This window comes from Mandrillus leucophaeus, unplaced genomic scaffold (assembly GCF_000951045.1).
Source record: "Mandrillus leucophaeus isolate KB7577 unplaced genomic scaffold, Mleu.le_1.0 Scaffold1493, whole genome shotgun sequence".
NCBI lineage: Eukaryota > Metazoa > Chordata > Mammalia > Primates > Cercopithecidae > Mandrillus > Mandrillus leucophaeus.
Window position 1 is genome coordinate 48,439 of NW_012101469.1, and position 17,211 is coordinate 65,649.

Consider the following 17,211-nt stretch of genomic DNA (forward strand, 5'->3'; position numbering starts at 1 on the left):
CCTTGGGCAGTGTGCCTTCCAGAATCTCTCATTTGCCTTTAATATATATTAAATTGTGTGAAAGGGATTATGGACCAATAAATATGATAATAATAATAGCTACTTTTAGTTGAGTAATTTTTCTATGTCGGCCACTGCACTAGGCACTTTACATTTATTATTTTCCTTAATTTCCCCACTAATCCTATTATTGTCATCACTTTACTGATGAGGAGCTAAGGTTCATAGCAATTAAAGTCACCCAAGTTTATATGATAGTAAATGGTACAGCCACATAGAAATTCAAGTCTCTTTAGTGTGAAAGCCTTCCCTTGCCCACCCTAGCCCTCCACCTCAAACATTTCTCCTGCTTTATTGCCCTATCACATCAATTATTTCTTGTTAAATCTCAGGAATTTACCATCACATCCACAACCATCGGAACTGATCTGAAAGCCTTCCTGACATCTGCATTCGTAGCCTCCTAAATAGCTGATGCAGAGCTGGTCACAGCAGGCTTCTCCATTCTCACATTCATCAAGATCTGAAGGCGAAAAGAACACTGCTGTTACTGCAGAGACAGGAATTTAACGATCCTATAGAAGCACTGAGAAGCTACACTTCTAAATTAAAACCGTTTTACTAATCATTTTCTATTTCTCAGGCCATGTAATATAAACAGCGAAGAAACCTTAATACAAAAATAAGGAGACCCACTTTTGGTTTATGTTTCTTCATGCTTCGTCTATGCCTGTTATTTATTTTAAAAGAATGTAAATAATCTCCAAATGCATCTATAGGCATAGGAAAAGTGATCTCTGCTATTTTTCCAGTTTAAACAGTAATTGGACTGAATAAACAGAGAAGTTGAAGAACAAAAAAACAGTCTAAGAAAAAAGAGCCAAAAAATTCCATTTAGTGAACATTTGACAGCTGCAAAGAGGAGACAGTCTTAGACTCCACAACATGTTTGTTCTTCCAGAACTTCAGATCAAAGAGTATTCGCAAGCAAATGTTCCCAACTGCCTGACTGGGAAGGCAAGTGGTAACTACAGTTCTGAGAGAGGGGAGAAGACTTATTTCAAGTATTATGTTTTAAATTATAGAACATTTCAGAGCATTTGTTTGAATATTTAGATTATACTGTGACTGGGATGAGTGAGGTCTGGGGTTTTTTATTCCATCTGTGACATCATTACCCTGAAATGTCCTGTTAGGTGAGCAGTTTTCTAAGTAAGGATCTTTAAGCCTTCTTTCGCTCTGTTATTTCAGAATTCTACAATCCTGAATGCTTCTTATTAAGATATAACTGCCCTGGGGAAAATAGAAACGCACCAGAAGATGTCAAATTTTAAGTTTTCAGCCAAAGAATAACCTATTTAACCTGAGTTTTCAGGCGATCATTTCCAACATAATTGGCCAAGGAAGTAGCAACGGACACTTTGCCCCTGCTTTCCTTAGGCTGAACACCTGGGAATTACTTGGTCAGGGTATTTTTGGCTCTAGGCCTTGGTTCAATTCAAACCCCTCTGTTTGTTGAGCTATTAAGGTGAGTAGCCTGTCAGTGCTGAGTTTACAAAATCCTATTGTTCCATAACTACATAAGCCGTCACAGATAAAAAGGGTCAGTGTCTCAATTAACCCTGGAAAGGGTATCAACTCAAGAAAATGAAGACAAGAGAAAGAAAGGAAAGAAAATACAGTCAGTCAATCAAGGTGAAAGGTCACCATAAAATATCTAAATGGAGGTCATTTAGACATAAAACATTCTTTTTCCCACAAAATGTCAAAAGCAGAGCTACTCACAAAATTATAAATGATATTTTTTCCTTTTTAATATTAAACCTTCCTTTTAGTAATCCTTTTGATTAAATAGCATGATGTAGAGAATAAAAAACGTATTAAGAAATTCATTTTCAAGGCTGGGCATGATGGTTCATGCTTATAATCCCAGCAGTTTGGGAGACTGAGGTGGGAGGATCGCTTGAGCCGAGAAGTTCGAGGTTGCAGTGAGCAGTGATTTTACTACCTGCACTCCAGCCTGGGTGACAGGATGAGACCCTGTTTCAAAAAACAAACAAACAAACAAACAAACAACATCTAGTAATTTCTAAAGACCAATTATTCACTAATGTAAAGGTAATTATTCATTTGGAATGTACATATACATATTTTACTAATTTGTCTGAGAACAGATTAATGTCACAGCTGCTTCACAAAAAACAGTCATGCATGAAGGAAATCAAAGGATTTTCTTTTTATATTATATTAGTATCAACTTTGAAAAAATATATATGAGAATGTACAAAAATTGTGAAAATAAGTCAGCCAGTCAGCACATAGATAATTAAACCTATCTAAAGGCAAAAACTTATTAGGGCTAAAACCTAGAGATGTGTTAACACAATTTGAAAGATAGGTATATAAAATGCAAGTGTCTTACTAGCAATGAAGTCACTAAATTTAACAATTAGCCAGTTATTAGAAAATATTTATTATTTCTAACTTTATTCAGTGACTATGTATAGGGAAGAGATACAGAAGATCAAGTTTTTCACTTTTGATGCTTTTCTGAAATCAGAGCTGAAATGTTTCTGTGTTTTGCCTGGCTGCAATCGGTCCTCTACTTTTGATTAAGGCTAAATTTTTATGTATGGATTAATTTCGGTACAATGGTAAAATATTTGGCATATTGGCCAATTTAGGAAAAATATGATCTTTAGAGAGAAGGACAATTATTAGAAGAGAAAGTTAAGCAAAACAAAAGAAAATGAAAGATTAAAGAATATTGAGGAAATATTAAGCATAACAAACAAAAAAAAGCAAATAAGGTATCATAATTCCTCAATGATGACAAATCACTGCTTTAGGAACTTGGAAGTATTTTCAGAATCAGGACACATAGTAACGTAGGTTAATACTTGCTATTCCTATTTACAGAGGGAAGCAAAGATCTAACAAAATAAAATTTAAAAGGAAATTTAGAAAACAGATGATGTTAACAGTGGAAATGGCAAGACATTTTAAGAAAGGCTTGTGATGTAGGAAGAATGGCGTTTCAGATGAGTTCCAAATGAGGATGGCATACATGGGACAAACTAGAAATAGCCCCAGAGGACTGTTAATAGAAAAAGAATCCAAAATGGATCACAAAATGATAGATTGAGGGACTTATTTTCCAATTGTGTGATGCAGTGTTGATCCTTGGTATTTGAGAACAGGGTCTTTTTGAGTCCTGTATGTTTGAAGGCTCTGGTGGTATCTGAGAAGACTTTTTAAAAATCTGAAAAACTTTTAAAAAGCTTAAAAAATAATGTTTTAGATGAAATGAAATTGAATTCTTTATTTACTTATTTTTGAGACAGGGTCTTGCCCTGTCACCCAGGCTGGAGTGCAGTGGTGCAATCAGAGCTCACTGCAGCCTCAATATCCTGGGCTCGAGTGATCCTCTCACTTCAGCCTCCCAAGTAGCTGGGAGTGCACTACCATGCCTGGTTAATTTTTAAATATTTGGTAGAGATGGAGTCTCCTGATGTTGCTCAGGCTGGTCTCAAACTGCTGGACTCAAACAATCCTCCCACCTCAGTCCCCAAAAGTGCTAGGATTACAGGCATGAGACTCAGTGTTTGGCTTGGGTTTTCTTTTTATTGTTGGAAAAATGAAATTAACTTGAGCCATAAACAATATAACATTGTCATAGTGACGGCTGAAATTTCATAAATATGCACTTTTCTACATTTTGACCCTGGCAGATGCTATTTTTTTCTAGTTATAAATAAGAACTTTACTGAATGGTATTTTTCAAAGAATAAAGAAAACACCAAATTTAAGTTGCAAAGAAAATGTTTGGCAAAATTCCAGTTTCTCTTATCAATACTCAAAAGAGGAACAAACACAGAGACATAGAAGGAAGGAAGGAAAAGAGGGAGGGAAAAAGAAGCAATCAAAGAAGAAAAGCCTTAATTTTTTCTATGGATACAAATCTTATCAAGGTAGGTAAAAAATAGTAAGCATAGTTTTCATTAAATAATAAGAGGTGAGGAAAGCAATTGGCTTCAATATGTTAACCACTGTAGACTCGAGAACAATATTGAAAGCAATGTTGGATAAATAAATACAATGGCATGCTTTTGAATTTATAAAACCAGAATACTGCAAAATTTCTTGAGTTTCATTCTGTGTCATCATACTGCCGAAGTAAAATGTCCTAAATATTTAAACCATTGAGTTTTTTGTACTTCAAATTTTCTCTATCTAACCATATTGAGTAGCATGAAATGGTCAAAGGATTTTGCATTGTTATTTTTAACAGAGGAAATATTAAGCATAACAAAAGAAAACAAGCAAATAAGGTGTCATAATTCCTGAATGATGACAAATCACTGCTTTAGGGACTTAGAGGTGTTCTCAGAATCAGGGCACATAGTAAGGTAGTTTGATACTTGCTTTACTATTTATAGTAGATACTCCTTTTTCTCAGGAATGTTTCATTATGAAGCAAAACTGCGGTGCAATTTTATTTTCTTCATTGTCTCAAATGATATAAATTCTATTAATATGTTGAGAAAGTTAGCTATTCAAAATGGATTTGAGCTGGGAATTCCAAAGAATGAATTTTTTTGTCATCTTTTAGAATACAGCTACTTGCCATATCAAAGTTGAACATACATCCCAAACATTATCAAGCTGAAAATCAATGCAAATAATTTAGTTTCTGCTTGAGATAGAGAACACTGGGGTATGTGATAGCATTTGTTGTTGGAATTACAAATTACATTAAATAGTTGGATAGATCACGGAATATTTTCCTGAAATAAATCTATTAAGGGCATATATTTCATTAAAGTGTTTTAAATCTCCTTTAACTTCAAGGTAAATATCTAAATGTAATGGTTCTTCTACCAGGTAATCCTTCTTTTCCATTTATTCAGTAGCCAGAGACACTCTTCAATTTATTTATCTTTACAGTTTGAGAGATGTGGCTCACAGTATAGCCATGAGTACTACAGATTAAAGGGCTAAATGAATCCAGAGCAACTTTTGAATGAAGATGGCATTTACCAAACATTACCTATGCACATTTTCTCATCAGAATCAAGCTGGTGTCCATGGTTACAGGAACAACGGGGAGTACCAATTGCATGTTCATGGTGATGGGAACAACCACCATTGTTCTTTTCACAGCTATTGACAATTTCCAATTCAATCCCTTTCCAAAAAGAGCAAAATAGGATTATTAGCATAACAACAGAGAAACCTGAATATATGTCAATAATGTTCTCTCTGTTGAGAGGATGACAAACTTTATTAGAAATCCATCAACACTCTATACATATAAAAGTAAAAGTCTGAGGGTTATTAAGCATTGTAAATGCCTATACCATATTATGTACTAATAAACATATAAATAATGTTGAGTAAGTGATACAGAAAGGTAATGATGAATCCACCACTGGTTATTAAACACTTACCTTAAAGGAAACATGTTTTGGGAATTTTCAGTATTTTCAGGATATAATAGGTGTAATATATATACATATATATTAAATCAATAATCAGAAATCAAATAGGTTGTTTGCCAGCTGACATTTCTGTTCTCGAGCTAATAGGATGTTATTATTTGTGATTTTTAGGGTCTATGAGCACATGAAAATACTGTTACAAAGTAACCTTGGAGCAAAAGTGTAAACATAAACCCAGTGATTTAGTTGATCATGTGTAACTAGGGTCATGTTGATGCACTAATCAGCTTTGATTTATATGAGAATCACTTATTACATAAACAAATTATTACTGTGAAAATCAATTTGGCTGGTACATGCTACTAATTTCAGGCGTATTGGTGGGCATGAGCTTCAGCAGATGACTGCCAATTGTCCTGAGCACACAGGCATTATAGTCTCTCATTTTCTAAGTGACAAAATGAGAATTACAAAAATGTTTAGAATCCGTGTTAAAATATGGAATTTAGATACTCTGAATGTCATTTTTACCACTGAAGGTCTACCGGTCTTTATTTATGTTGTTTGAACATACCCCTTCTTACTGAGAGTGCCTACACTGATTCATTTCCTCTAAGTCTTAACTCATGAATCATTTAGAAGAAAAAAAGCTGGGGGAAAAAAAGCAACAACAAGACAAGAGTATTTCGGATTGTGACACTCCTTGAAAGCATATGTCACCTCATAAACTGCCTAGACATCCGCTACAATTCCAGAAATCATCCGGCCTAATCCCCGGCATCCAGTCCAGGGCATAGAGCAGCCTCAGATGCTCGCAAGCACCCAGGGCACATCCCTGTCATTGTGCCCATCCCATTGTGCCACCATCGTCTTGCACTCCCCAGCTCATAACAGATGTTCAAAATAGGTTTCGAATGACTGAATAACCAAAAGAAGGAGTATGCTAATCAATTTATTGCTAAAAATAAGAACCCCTTTGGGTTTAGAAACAGCTAGTTTAGGACTAATCAAAATCAGAAAGCTAAAGGAAAGCTTAGTGAAGGGAATTGATATTTTTCACGATACATTAACCTATACTCTTCAAGGGAACCTATTTCAAATGATGTCTCTGGTTGTGGTGATTGGGACACACAGATATTTCTGATACAGAATTGAAGTTTTTTTCTGACATATGCTTGCTATTGCCATTCTTACAAAGAGACATTTTTAAGTATTTATGAACTATATTTGGTATCTTAGAGTCTATCAAATTAATCTTCATCATTTCTTAGAGAGAAAAGTAAGGTCAATTGACATGAAATCACTTCATTAACATTTATGGCATTGTTGGTTTTAAAAGCCAGTCTATATTATGCAAGGTATCATATGTACTTATTAATCTAAATATTATGTCTTTAAAGTAACATAGTTTTTGCTTAGGATCAGAAAACTGAGGTTCAGAAAGGATAAAAGACTTGCCTTAGGTAGCAGAGCTGGTAAGAATCAAAGCTTTCTAATCCAGAGATGTTTTCCTATATAATATCATTTGTAAAGCGAAAATAGCTAGGTGCGGTGGCTTACACCTCTAATCCCAGCACTTTGGGAGGCCAATGTGTGCAGATCACTAGAGCCCAGGAGTTTGAGACAAGCTTGAGTTACATAGTGAAACCCTGTCTCTACAAAAAAATACAAAAAATTAGCTGGGCATGGTGGCACATTCTTGTAGTCCCAGCTACTCAGAAGGCTGAGAGGTGGGAGGATTGCTTGGGCCGGGGAGGTCGAGGCTGCAGTGAGCTGTGATCTTGCCATTGCACTCTAGCCTGGGTGACAGAACAAACCCCTGTCAAAAAAAAAAAAAAAAAAAGGAAAGAAAAAGAGAAAATAATTCGACTAGCAATATAATCTATTTCACTGAAATATAGTGTAATATTTTTCCTAAGAGAAGTTAATGTGACATAATAGAAAAAATACAACATTTAAAGTTGGAAGATCTGACACTTTGTAGCTGTGTAATCTTCAATTATTTTAAATCTCTCATCCTCAGATTTTTTTCCACTGTTAACAGAGGGATCGAGTTGCACTAAGGTTTGGAAACTAGTGGCCTGCAATTATATGGGATTTGATTATCAAGGTGTTACAAAAGTTGAGAAAATTTTAGGATTTCCACCATTTCAGCACAAATTAAAGGTCTCTTATTTTTTTAAGCCAATAGTCCATGTTACATCCATTCCAAAATATAGCTTGAGAGTCTCTTATAAACTTAAAAATACACCTATCATATGACCTTGTGATGCCAGCCCTAGGTTTTTACTGAAGAGAAAAATGTTTTTTAAAGCTATGTTCATATAAAAACCTGTATACAAATGTTTATAGCAGTCTCTTCATAATTGCCAAAACCTGGAAACAACTTAAATGTCCTTAAATGGGTGAATAATAAACCAACTGTAGTATATCCATACGATAGAATACTACTCATTGAAGAATAGAACTCTTCATATGAGCAACAACTTGGCTGAATCTTAATGGCATTATATTGAATAAAAGGATACACACAGTTTAATTCCATTTATATGACATTCCCAAGAAAACAAAATTCCAGTGAGGGAGAACACATCAAGTAGATGTCGAAGGTTAGAGATGGGGAATAAGTGACAAGCCAAGGGTAGCACAGGGAGTTTTCTGGGGTTGACAAAACTGTTCTTAATCCTGATTGCAATGGTGGTTACAGAAATCTACATATTTGTTAAAATTGTTATGATTATATACTGAAAATGTTAAATTTACTAAGTAAAAAAATAAATTAAGAGGCAATATAACCTTCCCTAGATTCCACATTTTTCTCCATTTACTGCCACATTGCCTAATTCTTAGAAGCACTTGATACCATTGACCATTTACTTCTCCCAAATTTTTTTCTTCAGAAAATCACATTATTCAAGTTGTCCTTAAACCTTACTGGACATTCTTTTTCAGTCTTTCCTGTCTATGTGTCACATTCTAGTTACTAAATGTTGGAGTCTACAGTCTCAGTTCCCTCCTGCTCACTCCTCCAGACACCCTCCCTTTGTAGGTGACCCCATTCTTGCTCATGGCTTAAATACTGACATGTACATGTTGACAAGCTGCTCACTCAAGCTCTGACCACCATAAACTTGTAGACTTTTCTATTTAGTTAGAAAATAGATAGAAACTACCTACATGTTATTTCTACTTGGCTCCTTAAACTTCACACGGCAGAAATAGAACTCATGATTTCTAAACATACCCTATATTTCACTTCAAAACCTGTTCTTCTACTGGACTCCCCATTTTGGTAAAAGACATTCTGATTCACCTGTTTTCTAAAACCAAGAATTCTTCTTGATTTTTCTTTTCTTCACATCCAAATCAGCAATTCATCTCAGCTCTCTCTGCAAAATAAATCTCAAATCTACTGCTACTAGCTTAATTGAAGCCACCACCATAGCTCACCTGAATGACTCTAATCTTGCTTTTACAGACACTCCCTACTGCCCATTCCCTACAGAGTAGCCACAGTAGTTCTTAAACAGTGAAAATCATATGATATTACTGTTTGTTCAAAACCACCCAATGCCTTCTCATCACATTTGGAATAAAATCCAAACCCCTTGTGGTGGCCAAGTCTAGTACAGTTTGATTCTTCCCTTTCTCTGCCTACTGCTCTCATCGACTATCTCTATGACTTGTTCATTCTTTTCCAGTCCACACTGGTTTTCTGTTTCCTAAAACATCAAGTTCAGCCCTACCTTAGGGTCTTAGTTATTACTGCTCCTTTTTCTTGGATCTTCTCATTGTATATTAACACTATTTAAGATGATAGTATACATTTCTTTGATTGATTTCCTGTTTTCTATCTCCTCTGTAGGAATTTAAGTTCTATAAAGGCAGGAACTTTGCCTGACTTGTTCATCGTTGTATCTATAGTATTAGGAACAGTGACTGGCACATGGTAGGTATTCAGTAAGCATTTGTTGAATAAATCAGTGGGTCTAGTACACTGGCATCACACACCCTCTAGGTGACAGTTAGCTGGAGGCAAGCAATCAAGCAATAGCTGTCCTCTCCAGGCCCAAAACTCCCTCGCCAGTTCAAAACAATCCCTACAATTTCCTATCTTTTATGCTTAGTCTGCCTTACACATTTATATTAATTGCCTGTCTTGCGTTGGTGTTAGAGTTTTGATCCCTGGATTAGGTTATATTTAAAATACTGAAAACTATAATAAATTTGTAATATTAATTGATTTTTTAGGGGGGAAGACAGGTAAAAGTATCCATCTGACAATTTTTACATAGGTTTCTCTTATTCTTGCTATTTTCCAGTGATATTGCATCAATGCAGCTTTAGACTGCTGGTGGTAATTTGATTTAAATATAAGAAATACCATGGTTACTTCTTTAAAGACATATGGGACTAAAAAAAGTGCAAACTCAGATCTATAACTACCTACTAGATGCAAGCTGAGATTTTGATTCTTTGATTCAGATGATAAAAAATGTTTTTATTATAGTACTTTAAAAATCATACTTAAAACATTCTCATAAGTAGCAAATATATTGTTTGCTTGATAGATAAGATGTACATTAAATATGTGTGAAATATGTTAAACTATATTACATATTGCTTGGTAATGTGAAGGAAGCACGCTGTATGTGGAATTTTCCAATTTCTAATTACAAGACACTGATAGCTAATTCATAGTACACTGTGAAGATTCAGTGGTTATACTGCAAAGTGTTTTGAGACCTGCTGAGAAAAAACCACATAAATATAACACACTGTTCTCTAAAAAAAAAAGTATCATTTCAAAATGTACTTTAGATGATGGGCACAAAATTCATTGTTAAATATCATCATGCTCGGCCGGGCCTGGTGGCTCACGCCTGTAATCCCAGCACTTTGGGAGGCCGAGGAGGGCGGATCACGAGTTCAGGAGATCGAGACCATCCTGGCTAACAAAGTGAAACCCCGTTTCTACTAAAAATACGAAAAATTAGCCGGGCGTGGTGGCGGGCGCCTGTAGTCCCAGCTACTCGTGAGGCTGAGGCGGGAGAATGGCGTGAATCCAGGAGGCTGAGCTTACAGTGAGAAGAGATCACGCCACTGCACTCCAGCCTGGGCGACAGTGGCAGACTCCGTCTAAAAAACAACAACAACAAAAATACATATATATATATATATAATCATAGTCTAAAAGGACTTACTCCGTCTACGGGTTTTGAAACAACTCAAAAGACCAGTTTTCACTAGGAAAGATTTGTATTTCAGTTAGTAAATATTGAGGTCTGTTGAGGACTACAGAAAGAGCTTAGCCAAATATTCACAAAAGGAAAATAAATGTAAAAATAAACTTCTACCAAATGTATTCAACTGTAGAGCAAATTTCTTTCCCAAGTAAATTCTACAGAGAGCATGCATGTACCTCCGAACTTATTATCATTAATGACTCCCTTTCCTGATAACTGAGGAAGCACCAGTCAGATTGTAAGAGGTTTAATTTCATACATTTGTAAAATATACTCATCCCCTATACCTCTGGTCACATTAAAAAGCCAAAAGATTTAAGGCAAAGAAAAATCCTTGCACGCTTTTCTCGGCCTGAAGGGACTCCTTCGGGCATTTGAAGGAAACAAAACAAAACAAAACAAAAAACCCTGACTTCAGAGGAAGTTGTATCTTAATTAGTAGTCAAATTTCTCTCCCATCTTATTTAGTTTGCTGTTTAAAAGGAAAATATCACTGTAGCAAAAATGCAGTCTTTAAGCAATAAAAATATACCAACAGACCTTAAGGAGTATATAATTAAAGACACATAAAATTTTATGTCGGAAGGAAGAATGAGGAATTTAGTTACCCTAATAATATCTCTTCATGAAAGAGCTCAGGTAAGAAAGCTTAAATATTTATTTTATATATCACCATCTTTGTTTGTTCCTTCATTAAAACTAATAAAGAGACATAATGTTTATAAACACATGATGAAGTTGAAAGGATATTATATCTGATGCAGGAAGACTCTAGTTCAAATCCTAGTTCAGTCACTTATTAATTTTCTGTCATTGAGTTGTTGACTTTGGCAATAAATGGATGATTGATTAATATGTGAAGAACTGAGAAGAGGCTCTTTGGGACTGAGACTCAAAATCAGCATTTCTGTTTTGGTTCTACCAAGTGGGAAATGCCTACCAGTCATGCAGGTAGTGATGCGGAATAGTTTGGTATATTCACGTGTAGTTAAAAGGAGAGCAGTTCAATAAATTTTACATTGAAAGAAGGGCCAGAGATGTAAAGAAATACTAGAAAAGTGTAATAACACAGAAGTGAAGAGTGTTTCAAGAATGAGGGTAATCAGAAGTGTTGAAAACTACTGAGAGGTCAATTAGGATAAAATTGAAGAAGCTACCATCCAATCTGGTAGCATAGCGGTCATGGGTGACAAGTGGCAGAGTAGAGGTGAAAACTTGATTAGTATGGGCTGATGAGAGAATGAGAACGAGAGAGGAGACATTGGCTAAAGTCAGATACTAGCTTTTATGAAATATGGACTCATGTGAAAGTACTTTAAAGACAGAAGACACTTGGTCATGTTGTTATGCTGATGAAAATGATGCAGAAGAAAGAACTGATAATTCAGAAAAGAGGGAGATAATTGCAAAAGCAAAGATCTTCAGATGTGAAGAGAGAATGGAATCCAAAGCTCCATGGAGAAGATGACCTTTGATAGTAATAGGGCTACCTGCTTCATATTAATAGGACTGAAGCCTTTCCATGTGATTCTACAGGAGACTTTGTTTTAATTGCTACCTTGGATGATAGTTTGTATTTATTATTTGATGACCTAAGAGATGAGATGAGGACAAAGATCAAAAGGAGGGTGATATAAAGCTTTGGAAGAGAAAGAGATGTTAAACACTTATTTTGATGACGGTAAAAGTAGATAGACATATTCTGATAGTATATGTTTGTCCACCCACGCTGCTTAATCATTTAAGATTTATGATCCTGAATTTAAAGCAAAACCAGTTAGTATGGTTGTTTTCAACATAGTAAAATTTACCTTGTAAGGCAGAGTTGTGAACTGGAGAAAGAAGGGAAGAAGTCACTGAGAGAAAGATAGAGTCTGAAGATGAAGAAGAAGATGAAGAAGAAAAATGAATTTTTGATGTACCAAGACCTCTGTCTCTTGATGTACCAAGAGTCAGAGATGGGTACATCAACCATAAAAATAAGAAAAAAAAATCTGTCATTCAAAAAAGGACAGAAGTAGAGATGGGTGAGAATGGGAAATGTTGAGGTAGAAAACATTGAACTTGAGGAAATTTGTATCAGATAGATTAAAGCTTAGTAAAGTAGAAAGTGTGCTCATCTGCAGATTAAGTAATGGACCAGTAGGGATGACGTGTGAAGAGAACATAGTTGTAATAGTAACTATAGCTAATAGCTCAGTATATTAACATTTTAATACGTTCCTAAAAAGGGATATATGTAGTTGTATAACTGAGCCTAGGGAGGAAGATGCTAAGGTTATATGACACGGATCATAAATTTTTTGAAGAGAAGGGATAGGGAAATGAATCAGTGGAAGAAAAGACAAAGCAGGGAAGGAGTTGCTCAATAGGCATGATGAAAGGCAATGACGGAGGGAGGGAGAGGGCCAATGTGGAAGATTCTCATTGGAACATCCAATGCATGAGGCATAGTATTGCAGCTTAGAGCTGCTTCTTGTATGGTGGTTCCTTCACTCCTGCTCATTCCTTTTTTTTTTTTTTTGAGTTTTACATTGGAGTTATTAGTGTTCAATAAATATTGCGTGGCAGAACTGACAAAGGAAGGCAGACTTTTTACAAAGATCTATGAACCTAACAGAGCCCCAAGTCAGAAAACCTGAGGTTTAATCCTTGCTAACGACACTACAGATTGTTATTCAAACCATTTTCCATTGACTCTGGGCCTCTGTTTCCTCATCTATAAAATAAAAGGGTTGGATTTTTAAGCCTTCATCCACATCCTTCTCAGGAGCCCTTGCTTTAGCAAGACACACAATGTAATTCTTTCGTTTATTACTCATGTTTAATACCTGTAAAATGCCATATATTCCCTGGGCTTTGACTGTTGCCACTTACTGTAACATTGTTCTCTATCAGCTCCCAGCTCAAAGCCAGTGTGGCAGGCACAAGTGAAAGATCCCATAGAGTTTACACAGTGGTGGCCACCGTAAGAAAGACCTTCAGCACACTCATTTATATCTGCAAGAAGACAGACACCACAGCTATGTCTTAGGAGCTGTAATGATGACTTACTGACAAACTACAATAATGGACTTATGCACCTGCTCCCACTTGACCCCCCACCCCCAACAGTCACTGTAACAGTAAGTACCACATAGGTTCCATATTCTTTATATAAAGGAGCATTTGTAAATAAGCTGACTGCTTCTGACATTACCGCTAGTGTTGGTCTTACGTTCTCAAACTCTTCTATTAGAACTTACTAGTATCCATTAATAAGGAAAAAGAGAAAATGAAACAAAAATGGGCCTAATCTATTCCTTAATAATACAGGGAAGAAGTCATTGTAATTTGTCTTTAGGACTATCTCCTTGATTTAGTATGTGTGGCCATGGCAAGGCAGATAAGGGGCCTTCATATTTAGCAATCCATGGTTTGTGTTATACATATGATTGTCACAAGGGAATGCCACTTAGACCCTGATACCCTCTCTCTCTCCTGATACCAATAGTCAATTCTATTCAGTGTAACTTCAGTTGTGTGGCTCAGGTGATCTCTTCTTCCTCCCTTTAAGGGGACAGGTCTCACCATTTTTTTTTTTTTTAAACTGGTTCTTCCTCCGTACTATATATCATCCCCACCAGGGTGCTTAAGAGAAATACTCATTCTTCTGATGTATTTGTAATAGAACAGGCAAGCAGTAATTCTGAGGATAGATTTTCTATAAATAATGTATCAGATGTTAAAATAGAAGTTTGAAAGGCAGTAGACAGATAAATATACATATCTATATCTATGTATGCAAACATTTGTCAATTTTCCTCAAATATTTATTTAAGATGATCCTATTCTGTACCAAGTGCTGAGCTAGATAGGTGCTGTGGAAACAGAGGACCAAAGCAGAAATGTTCTCTGTTAGAAAAGTGTGTTTAAAAAATCCACAGAAATTATCATCTTAATTTTGACCTGAAGAAAAAATGAAAACACAAATTTCCATTACTAATTGTTTTTCATAGTTTTTATCAGTCCCGTAAGTCATAATTACTTTTGTAATTACTCCAAATTAATGGTTTCTCACTTCATGAAAATATCATGATAAAAAAGTGATTTCTCAAAAGTTATTATAACAAAGACTGCCCCAGAGAAATGACTTAATTTATCAGTTCTGTGAGGGAAGAATTTATCACTTTCATCTTTGAATTAAAGTATGTCTGTTTTGCTATTTCTAGGAAAGAGAAATGTGTAATTTTGTATTTATAGAGTTCCTTCCTTTTTGTTTTAATTATTCCTGACTTCTGAAAACACTTATCTGCATATACTTGCTTTTCAAAGGTTATCCCCACCTTCTGTAGCCTATAATAAAAAGCTTCATGTGTGGTTACAGAAGATTTTGAAATATTAATTCTGGAATTCACTTCAGAATGAGAAACAAAAAGTATTAAGTCTGGAACTATCCTATGTCATTTTATAAAATGTTACTAAGAATTTCACTGAAGTTTGATGGTATAAAAGTAGCTTTCAAATGATCAAATAAGAATTTAAATGTTCCTTTTTAAGAATAAATGAAAACACCTTTTCTCCTAGCTGTTCTGACTATTCAAAACTGAATTACCACAAAATTTCAAACAATTACACAATTAAGTCATCAGTTTCAGTTTCCTACCTTCACAAATGTTTTTGTCTTCAGACAGCTGGTACCCTGCATGGCAGGCACACCTGGCCGTGCCATTCTCACTCTGACATATGTGAACACATCCATTCCCACCTGTGCAGGGGTCCATCTCTGAAAGCAATTAAGCAATGATAGTGTATAATTCATTGAGCTCAGAAAGATGTACAGAGTGAAAGGATGGACTAAGAAAAGTAAAGAGAGCACTGGGACCAATGTGTTTCTCACATAAAGATGGTAAGGACTCCAGAGAGTCCTTTCCTACTTTCATGTGAAACTCATTTAAAGAAAGCCTTTTAAAAATGTTTGTACAGCTGTTGTTTCTATTTTTGTTATTTAATTGTATATAACAGTTTTACATATTTTGGGGGTACATGTGATATTTTGAAAACTGTATACAATGAATAATGATCAAATCAGGGTAATTGGGATATCCCTCACCTCAAAACATTTATATTTTATTTGTTTTGGGAATATTAAAGCTCTTTTCTTCTAGCTATTTTTAAATATACAATAAATTATTGTTAACTATAATTTCCCTACTGTACTCTTGTACACTAGAGCATATTCCTTCTATCCAACCATGTCTTTGTATTCCATAACCAACTTCTCTTAATCTCCCCACCCCTCTTCCCTTCCCAGTCTACTCTCTACCTCCATGAGACCCCCTTTTATAGCTCCCACATAAGAATGAGAACATGTGATATCTGTTGTTGTGAGCCTGGCTTATTTCACTTAACATAATGGCCTCCAGTTCCACGCATCATACTGCAAATGATAAGGTGGAAAGTTATCTCATGCTCATGGGTTGAGAGACTTAATATTGTTAAAATCTCTATACAAGCCCAAGCTTGATTCCAATGACATTCTTAACAGAAATTAAAAAAAAAATCATAAAATATATATGGAACCACAAATGTCTCTGAATAGCTAAAATAATCCTGATCGAAAAGAAGAAAGCTGGAAGCATCACACTCTCTGATTTCAAATTATACTACACAGCTAAAATAACCCAAACAGCATGATATTGGCATAAAACAGACACCTAGATGAATGGAACAGAATAGAAAATCCAGAAATAAATCCCCACACTTACACTCAGTTGTTTTTGACACAGATACCACGAATACGCATTGGGGGAAAGGACAGTCTCTTTAATAAATGGTGCTGGATAAACTGGATATTCATATGCAGAAAAACGAAACTGGATCTTTATCTTCTACCACACGCAAAAATCAACTAACAATGGGTTAAAGACTCCATTATAAGACTTGAAACTATGAAACTACTAAAACACTAGGAGAACGCTACAGGACGTTGGTCTGAGCAAAGATTTTGGGGGGTAAGACCTCGAAGACCTCGAAAGCACAGACAACAAAACAAAAATAGACAAACAGAATTACAATAAGCTAAAAAACTTTGGCACCGCAAAGAAAACAATTAATAAAGTGAAAAGACAACCTACAGAATGTGAGAAAATACTTACAATCTATCGATCTGACAAGAGATGAATAACCAGGATATGTAAGGAACTAAAAAATCAATAGCAAAAAAACAAAAAATCAATGCAATTAAAAATGGGCAAAAGGCCTGAATGGACATTTCTCAAAAGAAGATATACAAGTGGCCAAGAAGTATATGAAAAACTATTCAATTTCACTGATCATCGGGGAAATACAAATGAAAATCACTAGAAGGTATTACCTACCCCAGTTAGAATGGCTGTTATCAAAAAGACAAAAAGTAACAAATGCTAGTGAGGATGTGGAGATGGGGGAATGCCACTACACTGTTGGGAGGAATCTAAAGTAGGACAGTAACTGTAGAAAACAGTGTGGAAGTTCCTCAATCAACTGAAAATAGAACTGCCATA

The 17,211-nt window shown here is 35.4% G+C and overlaps 1 protein-coding gene across 1 annotated transcript in view; it reads right to left on the minus strand.

The window, feature by feature from the left end:
• Window positions 1-15,513, minus strand: part of LOC105535666 (EGF-like and EMI domain-containing protein 1) — a 37,821-nt gene extending 22,308 nt beyond the window's left edge. The window contains 4 exon segments of the mRNA XM_011974831.1: window positions 401-523; window positions 5,051-5,188; window positions 13,565-13,687; window positions 15,333-15,513. Of these exon segments, the coding sequence (XP_011830221.1) occupies window positions 401-523; window positions 5,051-5,188; window positions 13,565-13,687; window positions 15,333-15,450 (502 nt within the window). The 5' untranslated portion in view covers window positions 15,451-15,513.
• Between the last annotated feature and the right edge of the window lie 1,698 nt (window positions 15,514-17,211).